The sequence below is a fragment of the Anolis carolinensis genome, chromosome 6 (assembly GCF_035594765.1).
Source record: "Anolis carolinensis isolate JA03-04 chromosome 6, rAnoCar3.1.pri, whole genome shotgun sequence".
Taxonomy (NCBI): Eukaryota; Metazoa; Chordata; class Lepidosauria; order Squamata; family Dactyloidae; genus Anolis; species Anolis carolinensis.
The window spans coordinates 24597295-24615764 of NC_085846.1; the positions used below are offsets into that span (position 1 = coordinate 24597295).

Consider the following 18470-nt stretch of genomic DNA (forward strand, 5'->3'; position numbering starts at 1 on the left):
TGTGCCTACAGCCCTTTATATTTGTGAGTTAGACTTTTTCCAGATGTGATTTGATGTAAACATTCTCTCTAGAAATCTCTAAGTTCTCCAGTATAACTTTATGGTCCCTATCTAGCATAGTGCTTCCCAACCTTTGGGCCTGGAGGTGTTTTGGACTCCCAGAAATCCCAGCCAACTTACCAGCTGTTAGGAATTGTGGGAGCAGAAGTCCAAAACACCTGGAGGCACAAAGGTTGGGAACCACTGATCTAGCAGAAATTGACCAGAGTTGTCCTGAAGGACTAAGAGATGTGTAGAGAGATGTTCTCTCAGGTAAATTTTTTTTTAAAAAAAATGTGTGACTTTCCCACTTTGTGGGAGGGGGATTCCCACATCTCCAACCCCAGCAAATATGGAAAAGGTAAAGGTTTTCCCCTGATGTTCCCATGGTGCTCATATCCATTTCTAAGCCAAAGAGCTGGAGTTGTCCATAGACACCTCCAAGGTCATGTGGCCGGCATGACTGCCGGAGCGGTACCTATTGATCTACTCACATTGGCATGTTTTTGAACTGCTAGGTTGGCAGGAGCTGGAGCTAACAGCGGCCGCTCATGCCGCTCCCGGGGATTGAACCTGGGACCTTTCGGTCTCCAGCTCAGTGCTTTAACACACTTAGCCACCAGGGCTACTCCCAGCAAATATGGCTGACTATATAAGGAAAATATGTTCCAAGAAGAGTTGCATTTAAATCTGGGGTGGTGAATGTGCAGCTTTCTAAATGTTTGACTGCAATTCTCAAAGTTTCCAGAATATTTCATGATTAAGCACAATAATTGCTGCCTTCAGAGATGGATGACCAGAACGGCAGCTTAAGGTTTTTGCTGCCTGAAGAAGAGCAGTAAATATCACCCCCCCAATTGGAGTGCATAGCTCCCAATGTCAGCAGAAAGGCAATCAAATTGTTGTCTCCAAGAGCTCCATCTCATTCTTGGAAATAAGAAATACAATGATAAGAAAGTAAATCATTTGTTCCCTTTTCAAGATATAAAGATGAAAAAAGTTATGAATGAGGATGGACACACAAGTGAGGAGAGACAGAAGCAGATTATTCTTACCTGAGGCTACTGGGAAGGGCAAGATTTTGTCTCCCTCTCTTCCTCTCCCTTTTGCTGAGAGTGCTTTGCATGGCATGTAAGCGCTTTTGCACTTTGAACACAGTTTGGAGCATCCAAAGAAAGTTGAAGATGAATGTGGAAAATGAGAGGAGGAGGGAGAAGCTTGGAGATTGCATAAGCAGGCTGAGAAAGGAGGATGACAGAAAATAAATTAGGACTATTATTGCCAAACAGAGATAGATGGGTTATGAAGAATACTCATAACAGTTGGCTAGCAACTGACCATTTTAGCTCACTCTTTGATTTTTGTATAAGCAAGCAGATGTGCAACACAAATTCCATTTGTCATAATAAGTATATTGGCACAAGAATTTCCTTTATGACATTAAAAAAAACATTGGCTTGCTAACTCAATAATATCAGCTGAGATCTACAAAGACCTTTGGATTTTGACCTGAGGCAGTTAGTAGCAACTGTGTGGAGTCCAAAGAGCAAGAAATTCTGAATGTGATGATGGGAAGCAAAGACCGCGGGGTGTGGTGAATTCATGCCCAAGAATGCAGTGCAACATGGAGGAGGTAGAAACAGGCTCTTTGGAGGAAGACTGTAGCTCATGATATACATCAGGTTCAATGGTAATCTCTCCTGCCTGAATCTATCAAGATCTGCTGTTCTCCAGTGTAGACATTTATTGCTCTCAGCCAACTTGATTTATACTAGGTCTGAGTAAGAGCAGTATGTAGACTTTGTACAACTTATAATGGATTTTCGTGACCCCCTAGATCCTCAAACCCACACACACCAAATTGGAGGTACTTCCCTGAAGTTGCCAACTGCACCTTCCAAAATCTTTGGTGGCAACAGTCTATTTTTATCTCTATTTTGTGGCCTCCCATACAATTTTCAGGTATAGATGGGGCATTTTCCAACCAGAAATAACCATATAGTCACTACTTGTTGGAAAAGGGGTCTATGTGCCCTTGGAACTGATAGCAAGATGCAGAAAAAACCCCAATGCATCAAAGTAATTAAGTGTCCCAAGAAGTTTTGAGAAATAATTGTGGCCATTTGGAGAGAAAACTCAACTCCCGTTTTGCATGGGCATGGATTTCATGGAAAGAGAAATGGAAGACTTCCATCCCTTGCAGTTGCCTTCCTTGATGTAATGATGAGATAGATACACAGCTCCCATCAGTTCTAGCCAGTATTGCCATGGGTAATGGATGGTGAGAATTGCAGTCCAGTAACATCTACAGCAGTAGTTCCCAACCTATGGGCCTTCAGGTGTTTTGGACTTCAGCTCCCACAGTTCCTAACAACTGGTAATCTGGCTGGGATTTCTGGGAGTTGAAGTCCAAAACAACTGAAGGCCCATAGGTTGGGAACCAGTGATCTAGAGGGGCACAAAATTGTCACCCCTGGGACTAGGACTATGATTCAAATAGTCCTAGGATTCAAATATTCACTAAGCCATGCAATTCACTGGATGGCATAATTGCCAACATTCCACAGAAAAAAACTGGAATACATGTGGTCATGTAACATCAGAATTTAGTCAAAAGTTACTGATGAGGGAGAAAAACAGAAGCTTGGAGAGATTGTTGTTGCTGGAGACTACTGAAAAAGGGAAAGATTCTACCTTCTCCCCTCCAAAGATAATGGAATGCACAGTACTTTTATATTTGAAAAGCAGTTAATAAATTGGGATGGCAGAGCATTAATCGAGGCTGTCCCTGCCAAATGGGGACAGTGGAAGATATCGGAAAATCAGTTTGAAAAATGTATACTGATAAGGATCTTTGTGATGCTTGATCGAACTCACCAAGGTTTTAAGCTATAGAAACCCATCCCAAATCTAATCTAGAAACTCTACATCCTCAGGTGTGTGTGTGCATGAAACAAATGAAAGGCCAAGAAATACTTGCTATATTTCCATGTTGGTACAGTTGGTTAAAACATTGAGCTGCTGAACTTGCTGACTGAAAGATCGGCAGTTCTAATCTGGGAAGCGGGGTGAGCTCTCACTATTAGCCCCAGCTTCTACCAAACTAGCAGTTCAAAAACATGCAAATGTGAGTAGATCAATAGGTACCGCTCCAGCGGGAAGGTAACGGTGCTCCATGCAGTCATGCCAGCCACATGACCTTGGAGGTGTCTACGGACAATGCCAGCTCTTCGGCTTAGAAATGGAGATGAGCACGAACCCCCAGAGTCAGACAGTCAGTAGAAAATCTTTTACCTTCATTTAGAAAGAGAACAGTATCAGAGCTTAAGCATTGTTGGCAGTTGTGCTTGCCTGGAAGTGCCAGGCCCAAATGTCATGGTGTATTGATTCATATTTGTTCAGTCTTAGTGTTAAATAAGCAATTGATGTGTTAGGCATAAATATCAATTGATTTCTCAGCTGATACAAAACATTGGATAAAAGAAGCACGAGGGTAGAGCTGGCGAAAAATAATAATATTGCAAGAGCTGCTTGGGCATAGTGAAGAGAGACACATTTTCTTCCTTCTTTGTATAGGAGAGGGAGCTAACATAAACAAAAGGAGGCACCTTTCTATAGAACATAAAGTTAATCTAGGAAAATACTGGAGATTGGAAAAGCTGAAGACTCCGGGATCAAAAAGGTTACTTTTTCGGTTCTGCCAAATATGAGTACAGTGCAACCCCCATATCCACATGACAGAATTCCAAATATCATGGAAAAAGGAAACAGTGGATAATGGTGAACCATATTAAAATGGAAGACTTCTATTGAACTTTACCATAGCATCATGCTGGAGGACCTAACATTGCTAGAGATATATCATCTCTGGGAATTGCTAACTCTTCCTATGTGATTCTATTCAATGGAAATATCACCTGAGGAACTAGGAAATTCCTACAGAGGACATACGTTGCCAGATGCAGGTAGGTGAAAACACGGACTCTGGTCTTGCATGTACAGGGATTATATTGTATATGGTGTGATGACCATTAACCTAAACCTTTTTTTAAAAAGGGCCTTTTTTTAAAAAGGAGGAAATGTCTAGCAGCAACTATTACACAGCACAACAAACTAATTTTTCTTGATATCTTGGTTTTTAGGCCTGCTCTTGGGGTTATTGGGGACACTCATTCAGAAAATAACATAGGATAGACCGCATCAGCTGTAGTTTCTTTGATATGGTTATCATGATTTCTTATGGGTGAGCAAATGAAGACTGGTATATGGCATATGTCTTGTATCTCAAAAACTAGAGTTAATAGGAAAAAAACAGTGCCATTTTTGGAATCAGCAGGTCAGATATACCCAGAAATAGCTCTAAAATTTGAGACATTAAAATGTGTGGTGGCTAGTTAGCCATTATGATGACTAATAGGATATTCTATGTGCAGAACTGGTATAGCTCTGGAAACCAGACACTGAACACAAAGGTAGTCCCAGCTCAATGTATTTCAGTGCTTGAAGTCAGGAACAAAATGGCACGCTCGGTCCATTCTATGGATCGAATGTGGTTAAACTAGTAAATCAATCACAGATGATGGGATAGAGCTTTTTCACATACTTGAAGACAGGAGGCTAACTTAGAAGCCCAAGACAAACTGTGTGATGTATGTAGCTTTACCTTCTAAAAGCAGGAAACAGCCCAAAAGAGATGGAAAAACCAAGATCTACCTCTGAAACCTTTCAGCATATGTTCCCTAAGATAATTTTCTCTCTCTGCCTTATATATGGCACCTTGTATGTTGATCATCATCATCATGCAGCCTTAGTCCCACTTTTGGGGCAACGTAGTGTATAAATAAATAATGGTGACAATCACTATGTCCTGCTTATGAGCTTCAAAGGCACACCCTTGAGAAAGTGACTTCTTTGAGCTACAAATCACAGCATTCCCTTGGCCTATGGTTATGGGAGTTATAGTCCATCCAAGTAATTTTCCATGTTTCGCTCTTGGAAAGAGAATACTGGACTAGATGACTCTTGATTGAATTGTAGATCAAAGATGCCCTTCTTCCTCCATAATAGTAGGTCATCAAGCTGAAACTGAAGATCTTCAAGAGCTATCTTTGGGTGCTGATGTAGGGGGACGGCAGTCATCTAAAGGGGGATCCATGGCAATATTATCATAGGCTGGTGGCTGGCCCGTGGGAGGTGGGTAAATGTAAGGCTTCCATGCAACCTATAGAAAAAAAAATACATGAAATGATTCAAGGTGATTTTCCCCACTTTCTGTTTGGAAAACATAATAATAATAATAATAATAATAATAATAATAATAATAATAATAATATCAGAAACTCCTCAAAACACAGCAGACAAAGAATCAGTACAAGAAAACCGCACTACAAACTAGACCTGACAGCTGGCACAACAAAACATTGCATGGAAAGTTCCTTGACAAAATTGAAGGAAAAGCTGATAAGGAGAAGACCTGGCTATGGCTCATGAATGGGACACTGAAGAAGGAGACAGAAGGCCTGATCCTTGCAGCCCAGGAGCAAGCCATCAGAACAAAGGCAATTCAGGCCAAGATCGAAAAATCAGCTGATGACCCAAAATGCAGACTGTGCAAGGAAGTACATTGATCATATCCTCAGCTGCTGTAAGAAAATCACAGACAGACAGACTACAAACAGAGGCACAACTATGTGGCCCAAATGATTCATTGGAACTTATGCCTCAAATACCACATCCTAGCAGTAAAGAACTGGTGGGATCACAAACCTGCAAAAGTATTGGAGAATGAGCACACAAAGATACTGTGGGACTTTCGAATCCAGACTGACAAATTTCTGGAACACAATACACCAGACATAACAGTTGTGGAAAGGAAAAAGGTTTGGATCATTGATGTTGCCATCCCAGATGACAGTCGCATTGACGAAAAACAACAGGAAAAACTCAGACGTTATCAGGACTTCAAGATTGAACTTCAAAGACTCTGGCAGAAACCAGTACAGGTGGTCCCAGTGGTGATCGGCACATTGAGTGCCATTCCAAAAGATCTCAGCCAGCATTTGGAAACAATAGACATTGACTAAATCACGATCTGCCAACTGCAAAAGGCCACCCTACTGGGATCTGCACGCATCATCCGAAAATACATCACACAGTCCTAGACACTTGGGAAGTGTTCGACTTGTGATTTTGTGATACGAAATCCAGCATGTCTATCTTGTTTGCTGTGTCATAATAAAATAATTTACAAAATCTTTATTTATATCCTACTTTTCTCCCTCACAGGACCCAAAGTGGCTTACAACATATTAAAATCACATAAACAACAATCAGAGTACATCAATAATATAAGCATAATAGGATAAACAGGTTAAATAAAAAATTACAGTATAAATTCAAGTTCATGAGGCATCATATCAAGACATGTATTGCACTCTACTTGCCCTCTCTGACCATAAGAAACATCCAAGGAAGGCGATCATCAGGAGATGTTTTGCAAAGATATTGGAACTCTGCAAAAGTGAGCTGAACTGCAGAAGCCTAACTCAAAATTAGCTTTGATCCTTGATGTGTTTTATACTACAACTCCCACAATCCCTTTCCCTTCCTTGTTCTGGCTTTTGGAATATGAAGACCAAAATATCCAAGTCTAAATCTGGTTGTTTATCTAAACAAGAGTAGACCCAATGAATCGATGTAATTTACTTACATGTTAGCTCATCATTCAAACTATTGATTTATAGGTATGTTTTAAGTAGGACTAGCCAATAAGATATAAGACTTGGAAGACCAAAGTCTTCCTACCCCTGCCCTTACTATTTATTTGATTAAAGCATTCTCTATCCGATGTTGAACAGAAGGTTTAAGAAAGCAGCTTACAAAACAACCAATAATACTGTGGCCATTCTTGGCTAGCTAATCCTTTCCTCATTTGCCCTTCATGTTTCACCTTGCCTGTTAAAAAAATCAGTCAATATTGCAATGTGGAGCTAAATAGCCAATCCAAAACTGTATCAGAATATGCTGCAAGTAGAAAAAGCAGCAAACATGGGTGAAAATACCATAACGAAATACACAATCAGTACTGTATAATCCCTGTGTGCATCCAAGTCACCTGATGACTGATGGAGACACCATGAATTTCAGGGTTTTCTTAGGCAGGATATACTTAGATGTTGCTTTGATAGTTCCTTCTTCTGAAATATGGCCTACTGACCTGCTATTTGTTGGCAGTCTTCCATCCAAGTGCTAACCAGAGCTGAACCTGCACAGCTTTCAAGATCAGATGAGATCAGATGCCTGTGCCACTACCCAACCAAAACTGTTTTTACAGCATATCAGGGATATTGGTGTGATGGAGCAAAGAAATGAAAGCACTGTTTTCTTAAATAAGAATTCAGCTCCACCAAATGCAAATTTCCTTCAGTCCCCACATTTCTAGCATTATAGTAATGAAAAACATTGGTTGAGCGCTTAAAGAGAGACTTTAGGTAGCCAAATAAAAAGCTGCAAGCCAAGTTACTAAGGGAACATGAATGTAGCAAATATAAGTTCTGTTGATTTCCAATACTTCACTGTGTTCAATGCTAAAAATTTGAGGGCTGAAGTTTAAAAAATCCTTTTTATTATTTTGCACATGCACCCCATATAGCTATCCCTATATTATTCTTGCTTGATATCAGACATATTAAGCATATGAAATTCACTTAAAATAACTATACAATTGTAGTCTTTTACAGACTGACTATGTAGTAAAGGCACTAAAAAGCCCTTTACCTAATGGTGCATAATAGGATACAGCTAGAGAGTCCTATGTGCATGGTGCACTGATGCATGATGTACATTGCACACTAATTTGCACTGGGGACTGTTGTGCATTGTGTACGGGTGTGCATTGTGCACCACTATGCACCGGACCCTTTGCTGGCTCTGTTCTGTAGTGACACAATGATAGCTCTGTAGTAGAAATAAACATTAGACAACTGTTCAATTCTATTTCCCTGAGAAGTATCTCCACTTATGGAAATGTAAGGTCTCAACAAGATTCCAACCAGAATATTTAATTCTGGCCCAGGCACTGACTGTTTTAGCCACACCAGGAGATAAACCTTGATCTAACTAGTGCTTAGTTGTGATGTTCACCTATCCCCACCATCCCATTTTTGAACACCTATAAGGCAGATGGGTACAGGATGGTCCTTTCCATGCTGAGACAAGCCTTACCTGTTTAATGTAACTAGTTTACATGGGGAAAGGGCTTTTCCTTGGGTTTGGCTTGGAAGAATTGATCAAACTTGCATATTTCTTCATATTTGGGACAGAAAGATTTAACTTCTTTAAGAACCCCATCAAATGGAGATTCAGAAGCCATGGGACAGTGGGGGAAACTGTGGGGCAGTGCCGAGCTTCATCCCCTTACCATGCTTGGTCGTGGGCTGCCATCCCACATTTCCCAGCTATCCCTGGCTTCTTCCTGTGCCGTTCACATCTTCATTAATGAAGATGTGGATAGTCAGTCACACATACAGTATCTTCAGGGTTTGTCCTTAGCATACTGCCCGGTACGGAGCCTTGACAAAGCTCTGCTGGAAGTAGCCCTTTGTCATACGATGGGCTCTGTTGGGCTCCACCTGGCTCCATTCCGGCAGTGAGCTAGGAAGGGGGGGGGGAACCCATCTGATGAGGTTGTAAATGTCAGAGAAAGCAAAATTATTTATCATATCCCTACTGGAATAAGGCACCTGCTATTACCTCTGTGTAAGGAGGTGGTTCCACACTCTGGTTTACTGGTGGAGCCGATGGCATGAAGGGAGAAAAGGGAGGAGGTGGGATGGAGACCCTCACTGTTGGTTCTTCTGTGGGACTGGTCTCTTCCCTTGTCCTGCAAGATGTGCAGCAGCTGGTACAAATGGTGAGGAAGCAGCTACAGGCAATTACTATTGCAAGACTGATGATAACAGGCCTGGTTAGACAGAAAGAAAAACAAATCATATTGTCAGTGTCATTTGTGGATGCCAAAACACCATCAATAGCCCTTTGACCCTCTCTTTCTTTTTCACTAATATGATAAACAAAAACTTGCTATGAAGAATATGTTCTTTTTCTGTAGACTGTAAAAGAGCACTCACTTTCAGAGCCTGAAAGAATGCTGCTCTCCAGAATGACTATTGGTCCAGGCTTTGAGTTTTTAAAATCATATTAAGTAGGTCTTCCAGCATAATCGATTGTTGATTTACACTATTCCTCCCACCAAAAGATGGAGCACTCACAATTTTATGGTGCAATTACAGGCACTCGCCAAGTTACGAACAAAATAGTTTCTGTTGGTTTGTTCTTTAGTTGAATTTGTATGGAAGTCAGGACAGGTACACTTTTTAAGTGTAACTCCAGCCTTGGATAGCATGGAGAAGGGTTAACACCACTGTGGCATTTGTTTTGCTGTCTGTGCCTCTGTTCAGAGGATTTCATCTCACTTTCTGTTCCTGTGATAATTGGATTTTGAAAAAATTGGCTTGTTGTGGAAACAAGGATTGATGAGAAAGCTTCAGCGAAGACACTTTCTCCCCATGAAAACACTTTCAAGAGTGAATTTCCTGTCCAATGGGTGGATTTTTCTCCTTGTTGTCTCACCCCCTATCTTAAATATGGGACATTTATACCGTAAGTCAGATGTTTGTAACACAGGGCTGCTTGTAGACAGTCCTCCACATTTTATGGGTACAAGAGCATAGGACTCCCATGAAAGTGAAAAATTGTGAATAAAAATGTACTATTTTTTCAACTCAAAAGAACACCTTTATAAGAATTTCTAAGTCTTTCAGCATGGCTCTGTGGTTGACCTCGGTTGGAAGCCGACTATAGAATCATATTAGAAAACCTCAAGATTCCTCGAGAGAACATTTTTAGTGAAACCTGTGAATACTGAAATCTATAAATGTCTAAACTCGCAAATGTGGAAGGATGACACTGTACAGTAGTTCTTCCATGAGCTTTTATAGCTTTGTAGTAGACCTCCTCCCCTCTCCTCCACGCATGCCGAGTTAATAGCATGCAAACTGCTTTTGAACTTTGAAATCTGATAGCAATTGATGCAAGCTAAGAACAAGGAAGAAAGTGAGAGGAGGAGAGAGAAAATTGAGCATTTAAAGATGATAATAGGAAGAAAGAATAGAATTATATATGAATGTCTCCAAACCAAGGGATGGGAAGTTGTTATATTGGGAGGGGTGGGAGGAGGGGAGAGAGCACAACCAAATACAAATATTGTATAGATGTTAGGAAGTATTGTATTGGTTCATGCATATATACATATATATTTGTTTCACTGTTTGATATGAACATGTAAATTGAAAATAAAAATATATTAATCGAAAGATGATTAATTGGCACTGGCCCTACCCAATCAGAACAATTGGAAGGTATGCAAATTTGAACCACCAAACTGGGCCCCAAACTTAATCAGGTAGACTCTTGTACTCATTTTGATATCTGATTGGTTTTAGCTTTCATATTGAGATGAACTCCATAAGTAGACCAACAGTGCAGAAACAATAACTTTTACTTTTACTGCACCTCCCCCACAAAACCATTTGCCCATCTCAATACATACGGGATCCAACCGGTAAAGTCTGATGATACTCTTGATGATTTAAAGTTCCAGGCATCGCTGCCCCAGCTTGTAAAGGAAGAGACACAAAAATATTAAGAGAAGAAAGTTTTGGTCACTATTACCATTTCACCATGAGTAGCAGAGTGAGACTAACATAGCCAAGAGTTTGGCAAAATGTATTGCTTTTTGCCTCTATAGCAGTGGTTCTTAACCTGTGGTTCTCCAGATGTTTTGGGCTTCAACTTCCAGAAATCCTAACAGCTGGTAAACTGGCTGGGATTTCTGAGAGTTGTAGGCCAAAACACCTGGGGACCCAAAGGTTGTGACCACTGCTCTATAGGGTGTAGAATACAATGTTTCCATTTTTGATAGTGGAGTTGGACCATTTTAGAAAGAGGCACAAGCTGATTTAACGATCGATTTCCTGTTGCATAAGAGATTTCTCTTGTGTCTAAAACAAGCTGGAGGGGTAGAAACATTGGTCAAAGAGTTTTGCTTATTTTTTTAAAAAAATGGGGCAGGAATTTGTTGGGGGTACCATAGCCCTCTGGGATCTTATTGCAGAACGACGCAGCTGTGCAACTCTTGGCACTTCTCACCCTGAATACAGGTGTAACTATGAAAAAATATCAGATGAGGACACCAAACAGACTCAATCTTTCTTCAATCCCTCAGGCCATTGCCTCCAAATCCACTTGAGGAGGCATGGGCATGCTTTTGTCATAGTTTTGGGACCTTGGGCATTTTAGAAACCTTTTTTTAAAAAAAACAAAAAACAAGAAGAGACCATTTTTGAATTTCATTTGGGGAGGGGTGTAGTCAGAGGAATATAGTCATCCAAGATCTCCTGAGAGGCTGATGTGGCTCCCCAGCCTCAGACAGTTATCCAACCCTGTGATTCTTCTATTTGGATTTGCCCAGTTCTTCAGCTCGAGGTCACAGTAACTTGGTAGAACACCAGCATTAGATGGGTTAAATCCAGATTTAGGATATACTGCGTTCCCTCACTAACGCGGGGGTTAGGTTCCACGACCACCAGCAATAAGTGAAAATCCATGAAGTAGGGATGCTATATATTTATACATTATTTTAGAAGTTATCCACTATTTTAAGTCTTTGTCAACCCATCGTGTGTTGATAAATCGTTTCCTTCTCCTCCCGTTGCTGCTTGGGCTCCTTTTCTCTCCCTTTGGCTTCTTTCCTTCCTTAGGCTGTAAATGGTAATTTTTTATTATTTATAATATTATTTTAGAGTTTATTGAAAAACCGCTAAACAGCAAATCCGCAAAAAATGAACCACGAAGTAGTGAGGGAACACTGTACTGTAGAAATCATGCAGTTTGAAATCATTTTAATTATAATAGCTCAGTGCTCAGGGCCATGATGGCGCAATGGGTTAATCCAGTGGTTTTCAACCTGTGCGTCCCCAGGTGTTATGGCCTACAACTCCCAGAAATCCCAGCCAGTTTATAATAATAAGAAAATAACTTTATTTTTATATCCTGCCTCCATTTCTCTGAAGAGACTTGAAGCAGCTTACATGGGGACTTTACTAGTTGTTTACCAACTGTTAGGATTTCTGGGAGTTGAAGGCCAAAACATATGGGGACTCATAGGTTGAGAACCACTGGGTTAAACCCGTGTACTGGCTGAACTGCTGATTTGACAGCTGGAGATTTGAATCTGCAAGATGCTCCCTTCTGTCAGCCCCAGCTTCCCATGTGGGGACATGAGAGAAGCCTCTCAGCAGGATGGTAACACATCCAGGTGTCTCCTGGGCAATGTCTTTGCAGATGGCCAATTTTCTCACACCAGAAGCGACTTGCAGTATGTTTTAAATTAGCTTCTGACACTATTTTTAAAAATTGCTATGGAGTCCTGTTGTCTGGGGAGGCACATACTTTGGCAAAGAACACTAAAAACCTTGTAAATGTATCACTCCCAATATTCCATAACATTGAGCCATGGCAGTTATAGTAGTGTCAAACCGCACTGATTCTGTAATGTAGATACATCCTAACTCTGGATTTAACTCCTAGATTGGAGACCAGATTAATTGCCTTGTTGCAACAATCTGTCCATGCATTGAAGATGTAACAATGCCACAACACTGAAGGAATTGATCGTTATGGTGAAAATTAGCCTTGCTCATTTCTGAAGTTAATTTTGACAAGTCTGTGAGTTAAACTGGAATCTAGGAGGCAGAGGAAGGAATAGACTGAGTCACAAAGAAGAGTTGGGGAGAGGAATCATCTGAGAAAATTCTCTCATTCTCAGTCACTTTATGCTTGTGCTAGGATATAAGTCCTAGCACAAGACTGTTTACTTCCACTGTTGTACAGAGTTTGGTCCAGTTCGTTTGTGTGTGTGTGTGTGTGGGAGGGGCGGGGGCTACAGCCCTTATGTAGTAATCTTGTTCTCTGCTGGCAGAACATAAAGCTGTGGTAGCATTACACAACAGAGGTGTTCCAGATGGCATTTGGTGGCCTTTCCAGTGTTTGCTTCAGATCACTTGGGGAATGGAGACTGTGCATACACACACACACACACACACACACACACACACACACACACACCCCAGCATGGCCTTTAAACCAGCCTGTTCAGATGCAGGCAAATGGGGAGGTTCTTGTGCAAGAGACTACCAGATGCCTCCTTACTCAAGGATGTTAAAAGGTTAGAGGACCGCAAAGTAAAAAATAGAGCTATACTAGTGTCATGCCTCAGTTAACCTCTGAATCCTCAGCTAGCTCAGCTAGCTCAGGGAAATTCAGAGTTGTAATATAAAAAAAAAGAAACACCTTGGCCACATTAGATGCTTCTAAAAACACAGCAGACTCATTCTTCCTATCAGCTTCCACATTGATTAGTAATGATGAAAAGTACAAACACAATAAAGCACAGCAACTTACTTGGACTCACAATCATCATTTGACAACACCTAGAAAGAAAAGGAAATTAAATATGAATGTCAATAAGAGATGATTCATTGGGAATATGTGATAGCTGCAATTTCCTACTTGATAAAAGCACTCTATAGATGGGATATTTTTTTAAAAAAAAACAAGACATGGGTGGGTAGCATAACACTTGGTTTGAAATTTTCCATGGTATTAATGAAGTACCAAGGATCAGTGGACCTGCATTCCAAGCCATAATGGAACCCCCTGTGGTACTGAAACCTTGTTTTGTAGGCAAAACATGGCTATTAAATGATGCTTTCTGCATCAAATAAATCCCACTGGAAAGATGAAGAACTAAACTGGAGTTCCAGCAGAAATCCATTACTATGCTGTATTTGGTCTTAGGATGCATCTACACTGTAAAATGTATTCAAGATGGCAGTTTACGTTTAACATCAGACCACATCTGCAATGCAATATAAAGTTCAGCTTATCTTTTTATATGTATAGCACTGTCTGTGAATAGGTAATAGACAGCTATTGTGTGTACACATTGTAAGTAATGGAGTATTTCTATATTATCTAATCATCTCTTTTACAAAGTTATTCTTCTTTTCACATTTTTTCCTTCTCCCAACCAATATCCTCCCAATCTCGCTACCACATTTCCCTCTATATCTTTATTTTTAATCATGAACACAAAGTTTATACAATATCCATACTGGCGTCACTACTATCTACCCATTCCATGTAAGTCACCAATTTCTCTTTAATTTCTTCTGTTTTATCCTCCTGTGTATCCTCTCAAACTATACTTGCTATAATGTCCGATTGGACTTGATCAAAGAGGTAATTGTTCCAATTTTCCAAATTCAATTTTTATGCTACTACTACCTTTCCCAGATTATCTGTTTTGAACTGGATTATATGGTAATGTAGATGCATATGATCCAGTTCAAAGCAGATAATGTGGATTATCTGCTTTGATGATCTGGATTATATGGCAATGAAGATCCAGTCTTAAACTACTATGTTTAAACTACTATGGAACCCGTGAGTTGTAGTTTTCCAAGGTATTTTTGCCTCTCTCTGCCAAAGAATATTGGCATCTCACCAAATTTCAACTTCCATGATTCTGTAGAATTGAGTTGTTAAATGACAGTTAAAGTGTTGTCAAACTGCATGAATTCTACAATGTAGATGACCCTTAATAGCAAAACATATATATCTAATAACCAGCAGGAAAATAATGCATACAGATGCGACTTGCACACAGCAAACAATAGCTTTCCCTCCCTTGGCGTGAAGAATAGTAAATCACAGGGAAGCCATTGGTTTCCATAAGCCTGGACAGATCTTTCAGAGCAGAAATTATTGCTACACTATACTAGTAAAGTCCAGTTCTATTGTTAAGTATCCTTTGTGGAGATAAAAAGCAGGATATAAATAAACATAAAAACATAATAATAATAATAATAATAATAATAATAATAATAATAATAATAATAATAGCAACAACAACAACAACTCAGAAAAATTATTCCAATGATTACTTTCACTGCCAACACCACCAGCTTTCTAATTTGTTTGCATCTTCAAAATACAGGGTTGGAAGAAAAGTTAGAAGATCCTCTTTGTTTTATTTATTTATTTATTTCATACATTTATATCCTGCCCTTCTCACCCGAAGGGACTCAGGGCGGCATACACAATTGGCAACGATGTGATGCCTACACATAATTAAAACATAACAATAAAAATCTATTATATCCCCTCACCGGAAATCATTCAGTGAAAAGGAATATCAGACATTTCCTATAAATCAGATCAAGGGTCCATCTAGTCTTGTATCCTGGTTCACAAAGTGGCCAGCTACGTGTTTACATTAGTTCCTGACTCCTTCCCACAAACAACTGGTGTTTAGTAGTACAGTATATCACCTTTTCATCATCTGTCATGGCCAACAGATCTTATTACAAAGCTATGAATTTGTCAAATCTCACTTTAGAATAATCTGACATGTGCGTCGCACTACATGTCCATAACTGTAACACTTCCATACCATGTTAACTGCCATGTTTGTACTCTGTGAGATACTAAGATTTGCACTACAGCTTTCTGGAAAAGACTATTGAATATCTTAGGGGTCACATGTGAGGAATCCAGGTTTGAATCTTCTCCCAGCCCATAAGTCTCACTGAGTGCCCCCACTTACCAGTCATGTTCTTGCATTCTGAGGCCCCTTCAACCCTGTCCTTATATCTCTGGATCCTATCCCAGGTTATATGCTTTGAACTGGATTATGAGTCTCCACTGCTTTATAATTTGGGATAAAAATATAAACTTGGATCAGAGCCTGGAATATAAGGACAGTGTAGAATGGGCCTAAGTTAACTGACCAGATTGTCATGAGAATAAAGTGGAGAGGAAGGAAAGCCATTTATGCCACCTTAAGCTCACCGGAATAAAGGTGTGCAGAAAGGTGAAAAATAAACAAACAGGCTGGTTTTAGGAGAAAGGTGAGATAGAAATCAATCAAAGGACATAGGTAGAGCAATTCATATGGATGAATGGGAAGCGTGCTGGGGGAGAAGACTTAAATTTACATATGCCTATCAATTAAAAGAAAATTGGATGAAGGTTTTCTATAGATGGTATATAACTCCTAAAAAATTAAGTATTATTAAGAAAAGTAGCAACTTAAAATGTTGGAAATGTGGAGAAGAGGAAGGCTCTTACAATCATATTTGGTGGAAGTGCAAAAAGGCTAAAGAATTCTGGTCTATGATACATGACAATGTTCAGAAAATATTGGAACACAAGTTCATTCAATTACCGGAAATTTATCTATTGGGAATTGTTAAAAATACTAGGGAATTAAATGAGGAAAAATTAATGTCGTATTTTACAACAGCAGCCAGGATAATCTACACCAAACACTGGAGACAGAAAGAAATCCCTACTAAAGAGGAATGGTTAATTAAAATCTCAGAAATTAAGAACATGGACAGGCTAACATTTCTAATTGCTAAACACCAGGGAAAATCAAGGAAAGAAACTGACTGGAAACAATTAGAGAGATTCTTAACGGAGGAAAAACTGGGAAAATAAAATGGGAAAAAAGAGGAGAATAATAAGTGGGAAAAAATAGGTTCCAGAACACACCCATACATCAACAAGAAAACAGAAGGAAGATGCGGGAAACACTGCTGAAGAAATGAATGAGGACAAAATAAGAAGAGGAATTAGAACTCGAGACATTACCCCCCCCCTCCCGGAAGAGAAGTCCAACACAATATATATATATTTTAATCTCTTAACCCTCCCTCCCCCCTACTCCTCATCCCCCCCCCCCCACATTTCCCTCCACCCCCTGGCCCCTTTCCCCCTTTCATACCCCTTCTACACCTGCCCCTTCTCTCAATATCCCAAACTCCCTTCATTACCCCTTACCCAACTCTTTGTTTTTATATATTTGTAATAAAGAATTCTCAATAAAAATATTCAAAAAAAGAGAGAAAGAAATCAATCAAAGGGGTGGGGGAACTTCATTGGGTGATCCGCACACTAATATAAAAGAAATTAAGCAGGTTTCTTGCTATCTGTTTTCTCCAAGAGCCATATAGTACATTGGTTCAGATGAGAATGCTAGGAAACCAGTGATTGAACCTATTCTCAGTAACTGAAACCCACTGGGTGCCTTTGGGTAAGTCATATTCTCTCTAGGTCAGAGGAAAGCAATGGTAAACTTCTGAACAAATGTCACCAGGAAAAGCCCATAATAGTGTCACCATAGTGACTTGGAGGCACACAACAACAAATCTTTTTTCTCCACAGGTCATCTTTTGTCATTCTCCCTCGTTCACAACAGTGTGCTTCTTCCTCTTGTCACATGCAGTCACTTTGCCCTTCCCTCCCAAAAAAAGGCTGCCCCAAGCCACTCTTGGTGGCTTTTGCTGTCTCGTTCCACACCTACAGTAATGTGACATATCAGCTTAACAACCCAGAGTTCTGTCTCACCTCTTGGTAAGCTGTGAAGAGGAAAATCAGAAGACCTTCTATTACAATGCTCAGCTGCAACATATCCGTCCTTATGTTGATGGGGTTTAATGCTGTCGTGTGACCCAGAGTTCAGTGAGACAAGCTTATCTCACTCACACCTTTGTGGACTTTGCCTGAATCCAGACATTGGAGGAAGGAGAATTTACACAAGCCCGGAATTCCGGAATCATTGTCACCTGGAGAAATAAGGAAGGGTCACTAGGATCATGATAGACAGGTGCAGAAAGGAGAGTTTGGAATAGCAGGATCTCTGCACATCCAATACAAGAAGGAATGGAACAAGCAGATACATGAGAGCTATACCTGATGGAATTTGCCCTTCTAAACAGCCAAAGGGCCAAGTCCTCTATTACACTATGTAACAAAATTTGAAAAAAAAAAACCTGTTCCTGGTTTGAAAGTGTTATTTTCTGTTTAATTGTGCAGCGTGATACTTAATTTGAAAGTCATTGTTATACTCCAAAAACTTAGAAATTCCTGAAGAGAACACTTTTCTAAACATGTATAGGTCCCACAAAATGATTCTTTTCAAAGTGGACTACAGAGTCATGCTAGGGGACTTAGAGGTTTCTAGAGAGGTGTTTTCTCAGGTTAAAATTGTGTTATTTTGTTTCCATTTTTTTCACTTTCATGTGGGTACTGTGCCCCCAACCCCAATGAAGGGGGGGGGGTGACTATATTAGCATATACGGCAGACCCCGGTTTGCAAACATCGGAATTAGTAAGACAACAGGAAGTGAGAGATTTCTACCCCTTGGAAGCAACATTCATTCCTGAAAGAGTTATCATAAGAAAAAGTTATCCCCACTGAAGCTTTCTCAGCAATTCTTGTTTTCACAACAAGCCAAAATTTTCAA

The 18470-nt window shown here is 40.0% G+C and overlaps 1 protein-coding gene across 1 annotated transcript; it reads right to left on the bottom strand.

Moving 5' to 3' along the window:
* Positions 1-4512: 4512 nt before the first annotated feature.
* On the bottom strand, positions 4513-17735 carry tmem92 (transmembrane protein 92). The gene is made up of 5 exons (XM_062984327.1): positions 17572-17735; positions 13561-13589; positions 10649-10714; positions 8791-9001; positions 4513-5260 (listed from the first exon to the last, which is right to left on the bottom strand). The coding sequence occupies exons 1-5, from the start codon at positions 17632-17634 to the stop codon at positions 5135-5137; spliced, it is 495 nt and encodes a 164-aa protein (XP_062840397.1). The 5' UTR covers positions 17635-17735; the 3' UTR covers positions 4513-5134.
* Positions 17736-18470: the final 735 nt, after the last annotated feature.